Genomic DNA, 12,837 nt, shown 5'->3' on the forward strand with positions numbered 1-12,837 from the left:
GGCCTGCCTAAGGGTTGAGAGGTGAGAGCCGGAAGCCAAGTTCGTCCCCATATCTTTCCAGAAGCCAGAGCATTCAGCGCCCCCTCTGGGACCCTCATCCTGCTTGGCTGGAAGTTGTTTTCCCTCACTGCACTTTGCACCATCTGTGTCCTCAAGAGGAGATTCCCTTCCAGGTAAGGGGGACCTCAGAGAGAGGTTGGGTTTCCAGGGGCAGGGATACTCCAGGCCAACAGGGGGCACTGTGAGAAGAAGCCATTTCATACCGACCTTGAAGGTATGTGGAATCCAGAGTGTCTCTAAGAACTGTGCCCCAATCCTTTCAATCTTCCCCTCTGCCCCTCACAGTTCCAGGCTGAAGATGCACAAAGATGCAGGCTTCCCTGTTCTGGGCAGGGGTAGCACCCCAGGAAGGATACTTAATATGGAAACTACACTCTTGGGGTGATCTATGATGAGAAGCCTGAGAACAAGGGCTTTGCCCCAGCTCCCTGCTTCCCCTACAGGTCACAGGTACCACAAGGCCCTCCACAGTGACACAGGAGCCTCAGTCCCTCCTGTTTTATTTAGGAGAACTGATCCAGGAACAGCACTTGCCATGAAGCCTGCAGCCACTACCAAAGCTTCTCCTGTCCCACCAGCCTCCTGAGACCTGTCTAGCTCTGGCTGTCCCTCCCTGTCTCCTGCAGCCCACAGAAAGGATGAGAGCCTGGACTGGGAAAGGCTGAGAGGTAGCCTTTCACATCCTATGGACAGCAGTTTCTCTGGGGATTCTGGGCATGAAGTCCATTACCCTGAGCAAGAAATCCAGAAGAGGCAAATTAAGCTCCTACCCAGGGAGGCACACAAACCTGCAATTCTGAAGGCCCCTCCCAGACTCCTCAAGGAAAGCCTGTTGTGCATGAGACCTTTACAGCTCCATCATTAAAATGTTATAAGAAACATCTATGGCCAATAAACATATAAAGAGATGTCCAATCTCATTAGTAATTGGGAAAAACCAAAGCAAAACCACCCTGAGACACCACTTGCTCCCTACATAGAAAAAATAAAGAAGCCATTGACTCTTTCTCATGTTGCTGATGGGTATGTCAAGTGGCACAGCTGCTTTTGGAAAACAGCTTGGAAAATTTGAACTTGAACATTCACATACTCCATAACCTGCTATTTCTGCCTTTGAGTTATATATATCCCAAAGAAACTCTTTCACATGTGCTCCAGGAGGTATATTCAAGTATATATATATGTGTGTGTGTGTGTGTGTGTGTGTGTGTGTGTGTGTGTGTGTTAGCATGGTTTCAAATTAGAAAAACCTGACAAAACAATCCAAATGTACAGCCACAGGATGATGGGCAAATAATTTAGTATAATCACAGAACGGAATGTTATAGAGCAATAAAAGTGGATGAACTATAGCTGCATACAGTAATGTGGATAAATCTTAGCAAAAACAATACTAGGAGTGAATAAGACCTAAAAGATTTCATACAGCATGATATTATGTTTCTAAAGCTAAAAACAGCTAACAAATGGTTTTTAGGGATACATATAAATATTATAACCCATATTTTTTCAAAATAGATGAACTCAAGATTTTTTAAATATTTTATTTATTTACTCATGAAAGACAGAGAAAGAGATAGAGAGAGAGGGAGAGAATGGTAGAGACACTGGCAGAGGGAGAAGCAGGCTCCATGCAGGGAGCCCAATGTGGGACTCGATCCCAGGACTCCAGGATCACGCCCTGGGCCGAAGGCAGACACTAAACCACTGACCCACCCAGGCATCCCTGAACTCAAGATTTTAAATGGTAGCCTGAGGTAGGGGAAGGGAAAAGGATGAAAAAGGTGGTTATGTATAGGTAGTTGGAAGTTAATATCAGGATTCTAGCTTCCATTCTGAGTGATAGCTTCATGAATGTGTATATCATTATAAATTTAAAAATAGAATAACAGTGTAAGTTGATAAATAGATATGTCAGTAGATAGGTAGATGGACTGATTATTGGAAGGAAGGGATGGAGGGAGAGAGTATATGGATGGATAGATGGGTAAGTAGATTAATAAAAGAGGGTCATGCATGGATCAATGATGAGTGTGTCATGAAGCTAGAATTATGATAGGTATAATTCTATGTACTTAAGATCCAAAGGAAAAATAAATGGAAAGACAATACCTAAAGAGCCCCCAAGTTCCCTTCCTATTATGACATTTATGAATCCACATTAGGAGGAGAGCATAGTCACCCCAGGTCCAGCACTTCACATACAGTCCTATTTATACTAGTCCCACAAGATGTGCACCATTCCCCAATTTGCAGGTGAGGGATCTGAAGAAACCTACTCAGTATGACTCAGATAACACATTATGGAACCAAAAAAATTCAGACTCAAACCCAGCTTTACTCGGTGGTTTCCAGGGAGCTATACTGCCTACTGTCTATGGGCAGATGGGGAGACTTTAACTCATCATCATTCTACTGCTTCCCAATCTTTCAGTCCTGTGTTCTACACTAAATCCCACTCTGTACCTCTATAGGGAACAGAAAGGAAGGACACCTGCACTTTTCCAGTCGTGGAGTGGATCTAGGGTTAGTCCTTAGTCCCAAAACAGCCCTGGGAGCCTCGGTGTCCATCAAAAGATGAATGGATAAAGATGTGGTCTATGTATACAATGGAATATTACTCAGCCATTAGAAACGACAAATACCCACTATTTGCTTCGACATGGAGGGACCTGGAGGGTATTATGCTGAGTGAAATAAGTCAATCGGAAAAGGACAAACATTATATGGTCTCATTCATTTGGAGAATATAAAAATTAGTGAAAGGGAATAAAGGGAAAGGAGAGAAAATGAGTGAAAATATCAGTGAAGGTGACAAAACATGAGAGACACCTACCTCTGGGAAATGAACAAGGAGTAGTGGAAGGGGGGTTGGGGTGACTGGGTGATGGGCACTGAGGGGGGCACTTGGCGGGATGAGCACTGGGTGTTATGCTATATGTTGGCAAATTGAACTCCAATTTAAAAAAAAAAAAAAAGAAAAAAAATGGCCCTGGTAAAGATCTGGGGGAGGAAGTGTAGGCCAACTTCTGGAAAAAGGCTCTCTATAGAAAGATCAATATACCTAGGGGAAATAGGCATCCTACTGCGTTTGTTTCACTGTGGCCTTGAATCTTTGTAGTCACAGAGTTAGAGGGGCTGAACCCCAAACTACATTACCCCTCAGACATGAATCTCCTCTTCAACAATTTCTACTCACAGTAGAGCAGCTTCCACTTCAATATCCCCATCCCCAGCCTCTCATGCTGGGAGCTCTGGGTTGCCCTGGCCTCCTTGCCCCATAGCTCCCCGCCCCCCACCCCCACCCCCAGAAGCAGGGCCAGGAGAAGGATGAAACAGTAAAGTGCCTAGGGAGCAAGCAAAATTTAGAGACACTCTCTGGGTTCATCAAGGACAGCAAAGACTTGCCACGTCATATTTTGTGTCCTAGACACCCTGGGTACCAAGTCCCATGACTTCTCCGTCCTGTCCATCTTCACATTGCTCAGACCCCAATCAGCATGTACCTAGGTCACACAAATAGCCTCCTCAAGATTCTCACTCTAGAGTCTCCAATCCATATACTACACAGACCTCAGAATGGTCTTTGCCAAACATTTGCTCAAAAATTTCGGATATCCGGGCAGCCCTGGTGGCTCAATGGTTTAGCTCCGCCTTCGGCCCGGGGTGTGATCCTGGAGACCCGGGATCCAGGCCCAAGTCGGGTTCCCTGCATGGAGCCTGCTTCTCCTTCTGCCTGTGTCTCTGTCTCTCTCTCTCTCTCATGAATAAATAAATAAAATCTTAAAAAAAAAGAAAAGAAAATTTCAGGTATCCATTATAGTTCAATTTTAAAAATACATTAAAAAAAACAATTTCAGATAGTTCCTCAATCGAAGTCCTACCTCTAGAAGGTGACAGTGACTATCCCAGTGTCTCATACCTTGACACTAGAGGGAAAAGGAAGCTGTCAGAAGAGTCCCAGCTTGAACATAAATAAAGATGCCTCTTCCTTTCAGAGAAAGCTCATGTCCTGAGCAAGCCAGAGCTTCCACACAAATAATGCCTCATTGCAAAGAAGATAATGCCTTCACTTATCTCACAAACATTACTGAGTTTATACTCTGTAGCAGGCACTGTTTCAACACAGAGGAAACACTGGTGAACACTGGTAGGGATGGTCCCTACCTTTGTGGAGTTTACAGTCAAATGAGGACAGTTACAAAGAAGGAAAAGAGGGAAGGACAATGGGGGGAAGATGTCAGGGAGGAAGGGAGGAAGGGAGAAGTTAGTAAGGAAGGAAGAAGAATGTGATACGTGTCCTGAAGAAAATAAAGGGGTGCACAAATACTGCAGATTGCAATGACAGCTCCACGGAATCAGGAATTAAGTGGTAGCTATCTAGAAAGAATAGTAGAGGTGCGCCTGGGTGGTTCAGTCAGTTAAGCTTCTGCCCTCAGCTCAGGTCATGATCCTGGGGGTCCTGGGATTGAGCCCCTGGGATTGGGCTCCCTGCTCAGTGGGGAGTCTGCTTCTCCCTCTGACCCTTATCCCACTCATGCTCTTTCTCTTACTTGCTCTCTCTCTCGCAAATAAATAGGTAAAATCTTAAAAGAAAGACAGAAAGAACAGTATTGAAAGCCTTTCTGAAAAGGGAATATTTGAGCTGCTATCTGAAAGTTGCCAGAGCCTGGGGAAATAAACTCCTGTTATCAGAACCCATTGCACCAAGACCTAAGCTATGAAGGAATTTGGAACCTCCCCTGAAGGAGGAGCAGGCCAGTGGGGCTGGCATTGGAGAGTAGTGGGACATGGAGCAATGCTGAGGAGATGGGCAGGAGACAATCACACAGGGCTATTGGCCATGATGGGGGTTTGAATTTCACTCAAAAAAGAAAGGAAAGACATTAGAGAGTTTTAATCCACAGAATAAATTATAAGATCAGATATACATTTTTAGAAATCACTATGACTCCTAGGAAAGCAAGTTTTGAACATCTTAAATGAACATGTTAAATACAATGTTTGTTCATCATCCAAGTGCCAATGTTGAGTAGGCAGATGAACATATAGGTCTTAGGTTCAATAGAAGGGTCAGAGCTGGAGAGATATTTTTAGAGTCATGGGGTCTGTAAAGCTGGTTGCTAGGGCAGCTTTTTCTTCTCCATCCTTCTTGCCTCCTAAAAGTCCTTGGACACAACATAGACTCTAGGCTCTGGTACAAAAGGAGTACCCATAGGCATGACTTGGAAAGGGGAGCAGAAGGACAAAATATTTCATCTATCATGATGGCAGGATTGTATATATTTTTTCTTTTGCATTTTCATATGATCTCTGCTGGGGCTGAGAATGTCCCCCTTCTCTTATCACCCTGGGCTAGCCTGGTGACTCTCGATAATCTCACTGGACACTGGGGAGAGGAACGCTAAGAAATAACATATAAGAAAAATATTCACAAGTGGGCAGTGAAACAGCTGAGAGATGCTGACACACATCCTGATCAAGCTGAGCTGGAAAAGCTCCTGATACACCTAGTCCAACCTTTCCTCCCAACCCCCTGCTGACAAACAGGGAAGTTGTGTGTGTCTTGGAGAAATTAGGTAACATGATTAACCTAATGCAACTAAATTTTGATGCAACTCTCAAGCCACCATTCCAAGTGTGCAAAAAGTATTACATTGGGGGGGTGCACCTGGGTGGCTCAGTCGGTTAACCATCTGACTTTGGCACAGGTCATGATCTCAGGGTTCTGGTACTGAGCCCCGCATCAGGCTCCACACTCAGCAAGGAATCTGCTTGTCCCTCTCCCACTCATGTTCTATCTCTCTCTCTCTCAAATAAATAAAATCTTTTTTATTAAAGTATTACATTTTTTAACTTTTCCATGATTTAACATAATATTTATTTTAAGCACCCTTTCCAGGGACTTAATCTTGATATTCAGGTTATCCTCCATCAAATCAGGCTTCCCTCAATCTCTCCATCCCCAGTAGTATCTAAGTTGCCTCTGTGACTTCAGTCTATGCCAGCATGTGCTAGCACGTCCATCACCCTGTGCTAACTTTAACTACAGACATACAAGGGACCCTAGAATTAACTTTTTCCTGATCTCAGGGCTTCCCTACATCTGCTGGCTTTCAGCTTTGCCCACAATCCTCCTCAGCACATTAGAAAATCTGGCTACTCTGGGACCCCAGGAAACTCTGCAGGGTGGTTTCAAGTCCTCTCCACTCAGGCAAAGCACATATCCAGATCTGTTCTTCCACTACCAGGCCAGACCGGGGCAGGAACTCCACAAGCCATGTCACCAAGAAGGAAGGCCTGAGTCCTGACTCTCCAATCCATCCAAATTGGAGCTGTGGTTTTCAGGAGGAGCAGGTCACAGGACCCTTCCCAGAACCCCACCAGTGTTTGTTACCTCCATCTCCCATCCTCTCCCCGACAGATGGGGCAATGTTGCAAAGTCTCAGAAATGTGTGTAAGGGGATGAGAGGAAATAGGGACAGACTGCCTCTACAGGACACTGTGTTTTACCAAACTTTCACATCTTTCATCTGGAGCTCAGCTTTGGAAACTCAAAGATGAATTTATGCTCTATTTCTGCAATGACAATCTCCCTTGAGACCGATGCATTACATTTACCTGTGCCCAACTTGGCCATAATAAAGTACAGAACATTGAGAGAAAGGCATCAGTAAAGAACTGGGCTGCAGAGCTCTGCAGTGACACCAACAGGCACATTTTATGACTACATTGTCAGAAGTTTATACATACAAAACATGAAAGACTCCTAACTCTGGGAAACGAACTAGGGGTGGTGGAAGGGGAGGTGGGCAGGGGGTGGGGGTGACTGAGTGACGGGCACTGAGGTGGGCAATTGACAGGATGAGCACTGGGTGTTATTCTATATGTTGGCAAGTTGAACACCAATAAAAAATAAATTTATTTTAAAAATCACAAAATAAAGTCCAATGCATCTCAACTCTGAATATATACCATTGAACTGTGCACTCTAAACAGGTGAACTTTATGCTGGGTCAGTTATAGCTCAATACGTATATAAAAAGATGAAAAGGCTACAACAATGTGGGGATATTGTATAAAGTTATTTAGTTTCTTTTCTTTTTTTTAAATAAACATCAATTTGACTTTACGGGAAAATATCTAATGCATCCAAACACATAAAACATCAATTTTCTCAACCACACAAAACACCAAATCTCTATGTGCCTTGTTCCTACAAATTTCCAACACTCTTCCATTATTAAAATGTGGGAAGAGAGAAAATAATGTGTTCCATGAAAAACAGTTGGAGGGGCAGCCCAGGTGGCTCAGCAGTTTAGTGCCACCTTTAGCCCAGGGCCTGATCCTGGAGACCCGGGATGGAGTCCCATGTTGGGCTCCCTGCATGGAGCCTGCTTCTCCCTCTGCCTGTGTCTCTGCCTCTGTGTGTGTGTGTGTGTGTGTGTGTGTGTGTGTCATGAATAAATAAAAATCTTATAAAAAAAAGAAAAAAAAAGAGCCTACGGAATGGAAGAAAAAATTTGCAAATCATGTATCTATAAGGGGTTAATATCTAGAACACATAAGAAGCTTACACAAATCAGGGCAGCCCGGGTGGCTCAGCAGTTTAGTATCGCCTTCAGTCCAGGGTGTGATCCTGGAGACCTGGATCGAGTCCCATGTCAGGCTTCCTGCATGGAGCCTGCTTCTCCCTCTGCCTGTGTCTCTGCCTCTCTCTCTCTCCCTCTCTCTCTCTCTCTCTCTCATAAATAAATAAATAAATAAATAAATAAATAAATAAATAAAATCTTAAAAAAGAAACTTACACAAATCAACAAGAATAACCTGATGAAAAATGGGCAAGGATAAGGATTTGAAAAAACATTTCTCTGAAGAAGACATACAAATAGCCAACAAGCATATGAAAACAGATGGTCAACATCTCCAAGCAGAAATGTGAATCAAAACCGCCATGAGCTAGCTACCCTCTCCCATCTATGAGGATGGCCACTATTTAAAGGGACAGAAGTGTAGGTGAGGATGTGAAGAAATTGGAACCCTGTACACCATGGCTGAGAATGAAAAATGGAAAACCAGTCAGGCAGTTGCGTTACAAAAAAGAAAAAAAAAAAAGCAGCAACTGTTCACAACCCTTTCGGGGAACTTCCCCAGGGTAATCTGAAACTGGCCTCCAAAAGCACAGAGGGCAGGGAAAGACCAAAGAAACAGGGAGGCCACTCCAGACTGGTAGACAGCAGGTTTGTTTGTTTGTTTGTTTGTTTGTTTGTTTAGAGCACAAAAGGGGGTGTGGCGCAGAGGGAGAGAGAGAGAAAATCTTAAGCAGGCTTCATGCCCAGAGCTAAGCAAAAGGAAATTACATACAAGACTTGTCTCGGGTGGCAGGAGATGAATGGATCCCCGCATCCCACTGTCCAATCTTCAAAGTTTCTATAGTGGCTTTAACTGGTTCAGTCACATATGCCTTACAAATGTTACCATCACATTACTATCTCAAGGCTATGTCCTTGGAGCAGCTTCTGGAAGCAGGAAAGGCAAGTGGAGCCCATACTCCAAGGACAGGGGGAGGTATGGAGCTTCCCAGTGCCCAGGTCCAGCTCACAGGTCAATGGATGGCCACATCTGTCCAATGATCTTCCCCAACATCCTGGAAACACGCACCTGCTGTCTGCTTGGGTAGCTCACACTCCCATTGAACTGCCATTTGCCATGGACAGAATATTTGTGTCCTCCTCAAATTCTTAAGTTGAAGTCTAACTCCCAGTGTGATGGTGTTAGGAGGTGGAGCCTTTGAGAGGTAACTAGGTCATGAGGGTGTAGTCCTCAGGAAAGGGATCTGTGCTCTTGTAAGAAGAGGCAGGTCACAGTTTGCTGCTCTCACACAACTGTCAGGGCTTTTACACAGAGATTGAATGGGAAGGAACAAGAAAGATCCTTCTATGTCTCATGGTGGTTATTACACAGGTGTATCCAGATATATAAAGTCTAAAAATTCAGTGAGCCGTGCACAATACTTGTGCACATGCATATAGTACTATGTGTGTGATACCTCATAAACCTTCAAACAACACCAATGAGCATGTCATGGGATTTGACATAAAATAGGACAAGGAACAAGAAAGGCAAACCAAGCCAAGGACAGGACAAGTTGCAAATAGTAGAAAGTCAGATTCAAGGACCTCAGAGGCTTCAGTATTAATGAGATATCAAATCATCCCAAATGATGAGAATGGCAAAAATCATACTGGTTGACTTTCAAGGTTAGGCCATAAAAAAACATGCATCCTTGTTTGTTTCCTGGAGAAATGTGGGATTTGGCGCTTACAGACCATTGGAAATCCTCACTGCCTTAGCTCCCAAGCTCACTGCTAGCACCTGGAGAATCAGGAATCTGCAAGATGCCCGGGAAGCGCCACCAGTGATGACAGCTGCCTGTGGTTTACAGGTGGTTTATGGAGGGGAGCCTGGGGACCCCTGCAACCTTCATGTTCACCATCTGCTGATGCTCCGCATCTGCCTCTCTCCATTTCTAGAGGGGAAACCATGCCTCTCCTCACTCAGTTTCTAAATCTAATGCAAACACCTCCCCTGGGCAGAACCTAATCCAGAGCAATGCTGGCAAAGAGCTCTGGAAAAATGGGATTCTGAGAAAGAGGAGAACAGAGAAAGGAATGGAGATAAAGCCTGATCACAAGAACACCAATGTTGCTGCTTTTTAAATTGGTGTTTGTTTTTAAACTGGCATTTCTTCGATTGCCTAGGAGATTGAATGTTTTCCCTAGACTTGCTTACTACATTTTTCGTTTTGCAGTAAACATTGAAGAAGCTGTAGTTTTAACAAAGTTTCATTTTTCTTTGGTGGGTGGGGAGAAAAACAAAAGCCAGGATAAGTATAGATGTATTTTGGGACGCCTGGGTGGTTCAGTAGTTAAGCATCTGCCTTTGGCTCAGGGCCTGATCCTGGAGTCCCGGGATCAAGTCCCACACTGGGCTCCCTGCATAGAGCCTGCTTCTTCCTCTGCCTATATCTCTGCCTCATGCTCTCTCTCTGTGTCTCTCATGAATAAATAAAACCTTTTTTTAAAAAAGTATAGATGTGTTTCATTCAAGCACCTGTTGAAAATACATTGGGCTAACTCCTCCAGCTAGTTACAATCACTGCCTGTGACTGCCCAGCACCCTGACCCTTGCTGAACCCTTATGGGGAGCCATTGCCCCTCCCCCTGCTGTGTGTGGGTCCATGTTACAGATAAGTGGGGACAGGACTAATTTTTTTTAAGATTTATTTATTTATTTATTATAGACATAGAGAGAGAGTCAGAGACACAGGCAGAGGGAGAAGCAGGCTCCATGCCCGGAGCCCAATGCGGGATTTGATCCTGGGACTCCAGGATCGCACCCTGGGCGAAAGGCAGGCGCTAAACCGCTGAGCCACCCAGGGATCCCCCAGGACTAATATTTTTGAAGCACTTTCTTGTGCACTTCTCCCTCTCCCAGGAGTCAGGTTCCTTGCTGTGTAGCTCTGTCCCTTACCAAAGCTAGAGCCTGGGATTTGTTGCCTGGGGAAGGGGGCCAGGAAGGCAACTAGCTAGAACAAAGATCATGTGTTCAGGAGAAGGCTGAGGTTAGGAAAGTCCCTGCAGAGGAAAAGAAGGGGAATGCCCCCCCTTAGGACTTTAGTGAAGGGTGGTGAGAAAAAGAGGGAGAAGAACAGGCGTTGAGACACCAGGGGCCCCGGCACCCCCATGCCCTGGGGTCAGAACTCAGGGCAGGGGATGGAGTAATAGAAACCCCAGCTATGTTTAGAGATTCCTAGAGCAGAAAGGACCATGGCCTGGCTTTCTAGGGTATCCAGGGGGCCACAGGGGCCATGTCCAACCTGGCTTCTGAGAAATAGATCAAAAAGAGTGCAGGACTTGAAAGTTCCAAAAGTGGTAACCATAGCCGAACCCCAAGGAAGGTGATATCTGGGAGCCCTATAAAGGAGATTTTGAATCCTGTGAATTCTCCACCCTGTAGATGCCCGTGGTAGGTAAATTACCAGAATGTTCACCATTCTTTTTTTTTTTAAGATTTTTATTCATTTATTCATGAGAGACACAGAGAGAGAGAGGCAGAGACATAGGCAGAGGGTAAAGCAGGCTCCCTGCGGGGAGCCCAATGAAGGACTCGATCCCAGGACCCCGGGATCATACTCTGAGCCAAAGGCACTCAACCACTGAGCAACCCTGGTGCCCTGTCCACAATTCTCTACCCCTTCCCTACATCCACACCCTTGGCAATATGATTTTGCAGCTCCTTCTATCAAGAGGTGCGATCTGCCTTCCATCCCTTCTATCTGATCTGGTCTGTGATTTGCTTCAGCCAAAAGAATGTGGCAGGAGTGACACTTCTGTGATCTTGCAACTTCTGCTCTCTCCATACACTGCCCCTCTCATGTGAACAAGCCAGACTAGCCTCCTGGAGAATGAGAGACCACGTGGAAGAGAGCTGAGGGGGTCCAGGCGATAGTCAGCCAACCGCAGCAGCAGTCACCTCGCCAGCCTGCTGCTAATTTCAAATGCAGCAGCGATCCTAGCCAAAACCAGCTGCAATGAGAACCTTGGAGCTGAGCCCAGGCAAAATTGTCAACTCATAGAGTCACCAGTTAAATAAATGGTTATTGTTTTAGACCATTGCATTTTGGGGGTGGTCTGTTACACAGCGATAGCTAACCAATACACTACTTTACCTATTAAAATAAATAAAATTAATTTTAAGTAACTCTCGAGAAGAAAAGAAATAGTGGAAAAGGAAACCAGGCAGATGTGCAGGCGATTTAAAAGCTCCCCTGGGAGAATGACACGGAGGGGCTAAGGGGCTGATGGAATCTTCTAGGGCTATGGTTAGTTCAAAGAGGCTCCAATATCTAGGTCTCCTAAAAAGCAGAACAAGCAGAAAGAGCAATGGGATTTAGAAGACAGGACCAGCCACACCTCAGGAGACCCTGTACAAAGTGCTCAGGGGCCAGGCCAGACTGACCTCCCCATAGCAGACACCAGGCCCTGAGACAGAACTCAGACCCAAGGCCCACCACTCTGCCCGGAAAGAAACTTTAGCCTTTTCTACACCCAAGACCACCTGAAGTAAGAAGGAGGAAGGGAAGCATTGGAAGCTTGAGGGGTTTTTTCTTTTCTTTTTTTTTTTTTCAGAAAAAAAAATAACAGAGTTAAACTAACTCAGAGAATGATGGCAGCATATACAATGCTCACTCCACCTCATACATGCAACCATATTTTTATTCCTGTCTTACAGATCAGGAAACTGAGGCACAAAGTGCTCAAATGATAGTCATGATGGATAAAGCCACAATTTGAGCCCAGACACTGCTGCTGAAGAGACTAACAGAACTCTGAAGATCCTGGGATTGCTTTAATTGGCAAATATAAGTAAGCTTTCCTTCCTGATAACCAGGATGATAGGGGTCCCGAGGAAGTTACAGAAAGTTAAAATGCCACGAACACAATTTTTTATATGATCTGGGTGTGTTACATTTGGACCCCAGGAAATGAAGGTTTCAAGAGTTTCCTACTATTAAACATTTAGGAATGGGGTTGTGCCTTCCCCACACTGTCGAAAGGACACTTGCTTTATAATAATAAATCCTTCTTCTTACGCAAATGCCACCTCTCCTCCTTCCTGCATATCATGAATAACAATGGCTGGGATGTTCAGCATTTTCATTGTGCTGTACATGTGTGGGCCCTCACCCACACACATATCTTATAATTCCCACAA

The 12,837-nt window shown here is 44.8% G+C and overlaps 1 protein-coding gene across 9 annotated transcripts in view; it reads left to right on the plus strand.

Annotated features, from left to right (window-relative positions):
• The window catches only part of LOC112673713 (signal-regulatory protein beta-1-like), a 31,276-nt gene extending 18,549 nt beyond the window's left edge, over positions 1–12,727 (plus strand). For 4 of the 9 annotated variants that reach the window (XM_025469552.3, XM_025469553.3, XM_025469559.3 and 1 more), the window contains 2 exons: positions 62–173; positions 568–1,067. In XM_025469552.3, the coding sequence (XP_025325337.1) occupies positions 62–173; positions 568–646 (191 nt within the window). In that variant the 3' untranslated portion in view covers positions 647–1,067. Of the gene's footprint in view, positions 1–61; positions 174–503; positions 1,068–12,354 lie in introns of those variants that run through there. The other 5 variants (XM_049100399.1, XM_049100401.1, XM_035705539.2 and 2 more) reach the window with 4 other exon arrangements.
• Positions 12,728–12,837: the final 110 nt, after the last annotated feature.

Source organism: Canis lupus, chromosome 24 (genome assembly GCF_003254725.2).
Source record: "Canis lupus dingo isolate Sandy chromosome 24, ASM325472v2, whole genome shotgun sequence".
Lineage (NCBI taxonomy): Eukaryota > Metazoa > Chordata > Mammalia > Carnivora > Canidae > Canis > Canis lupus.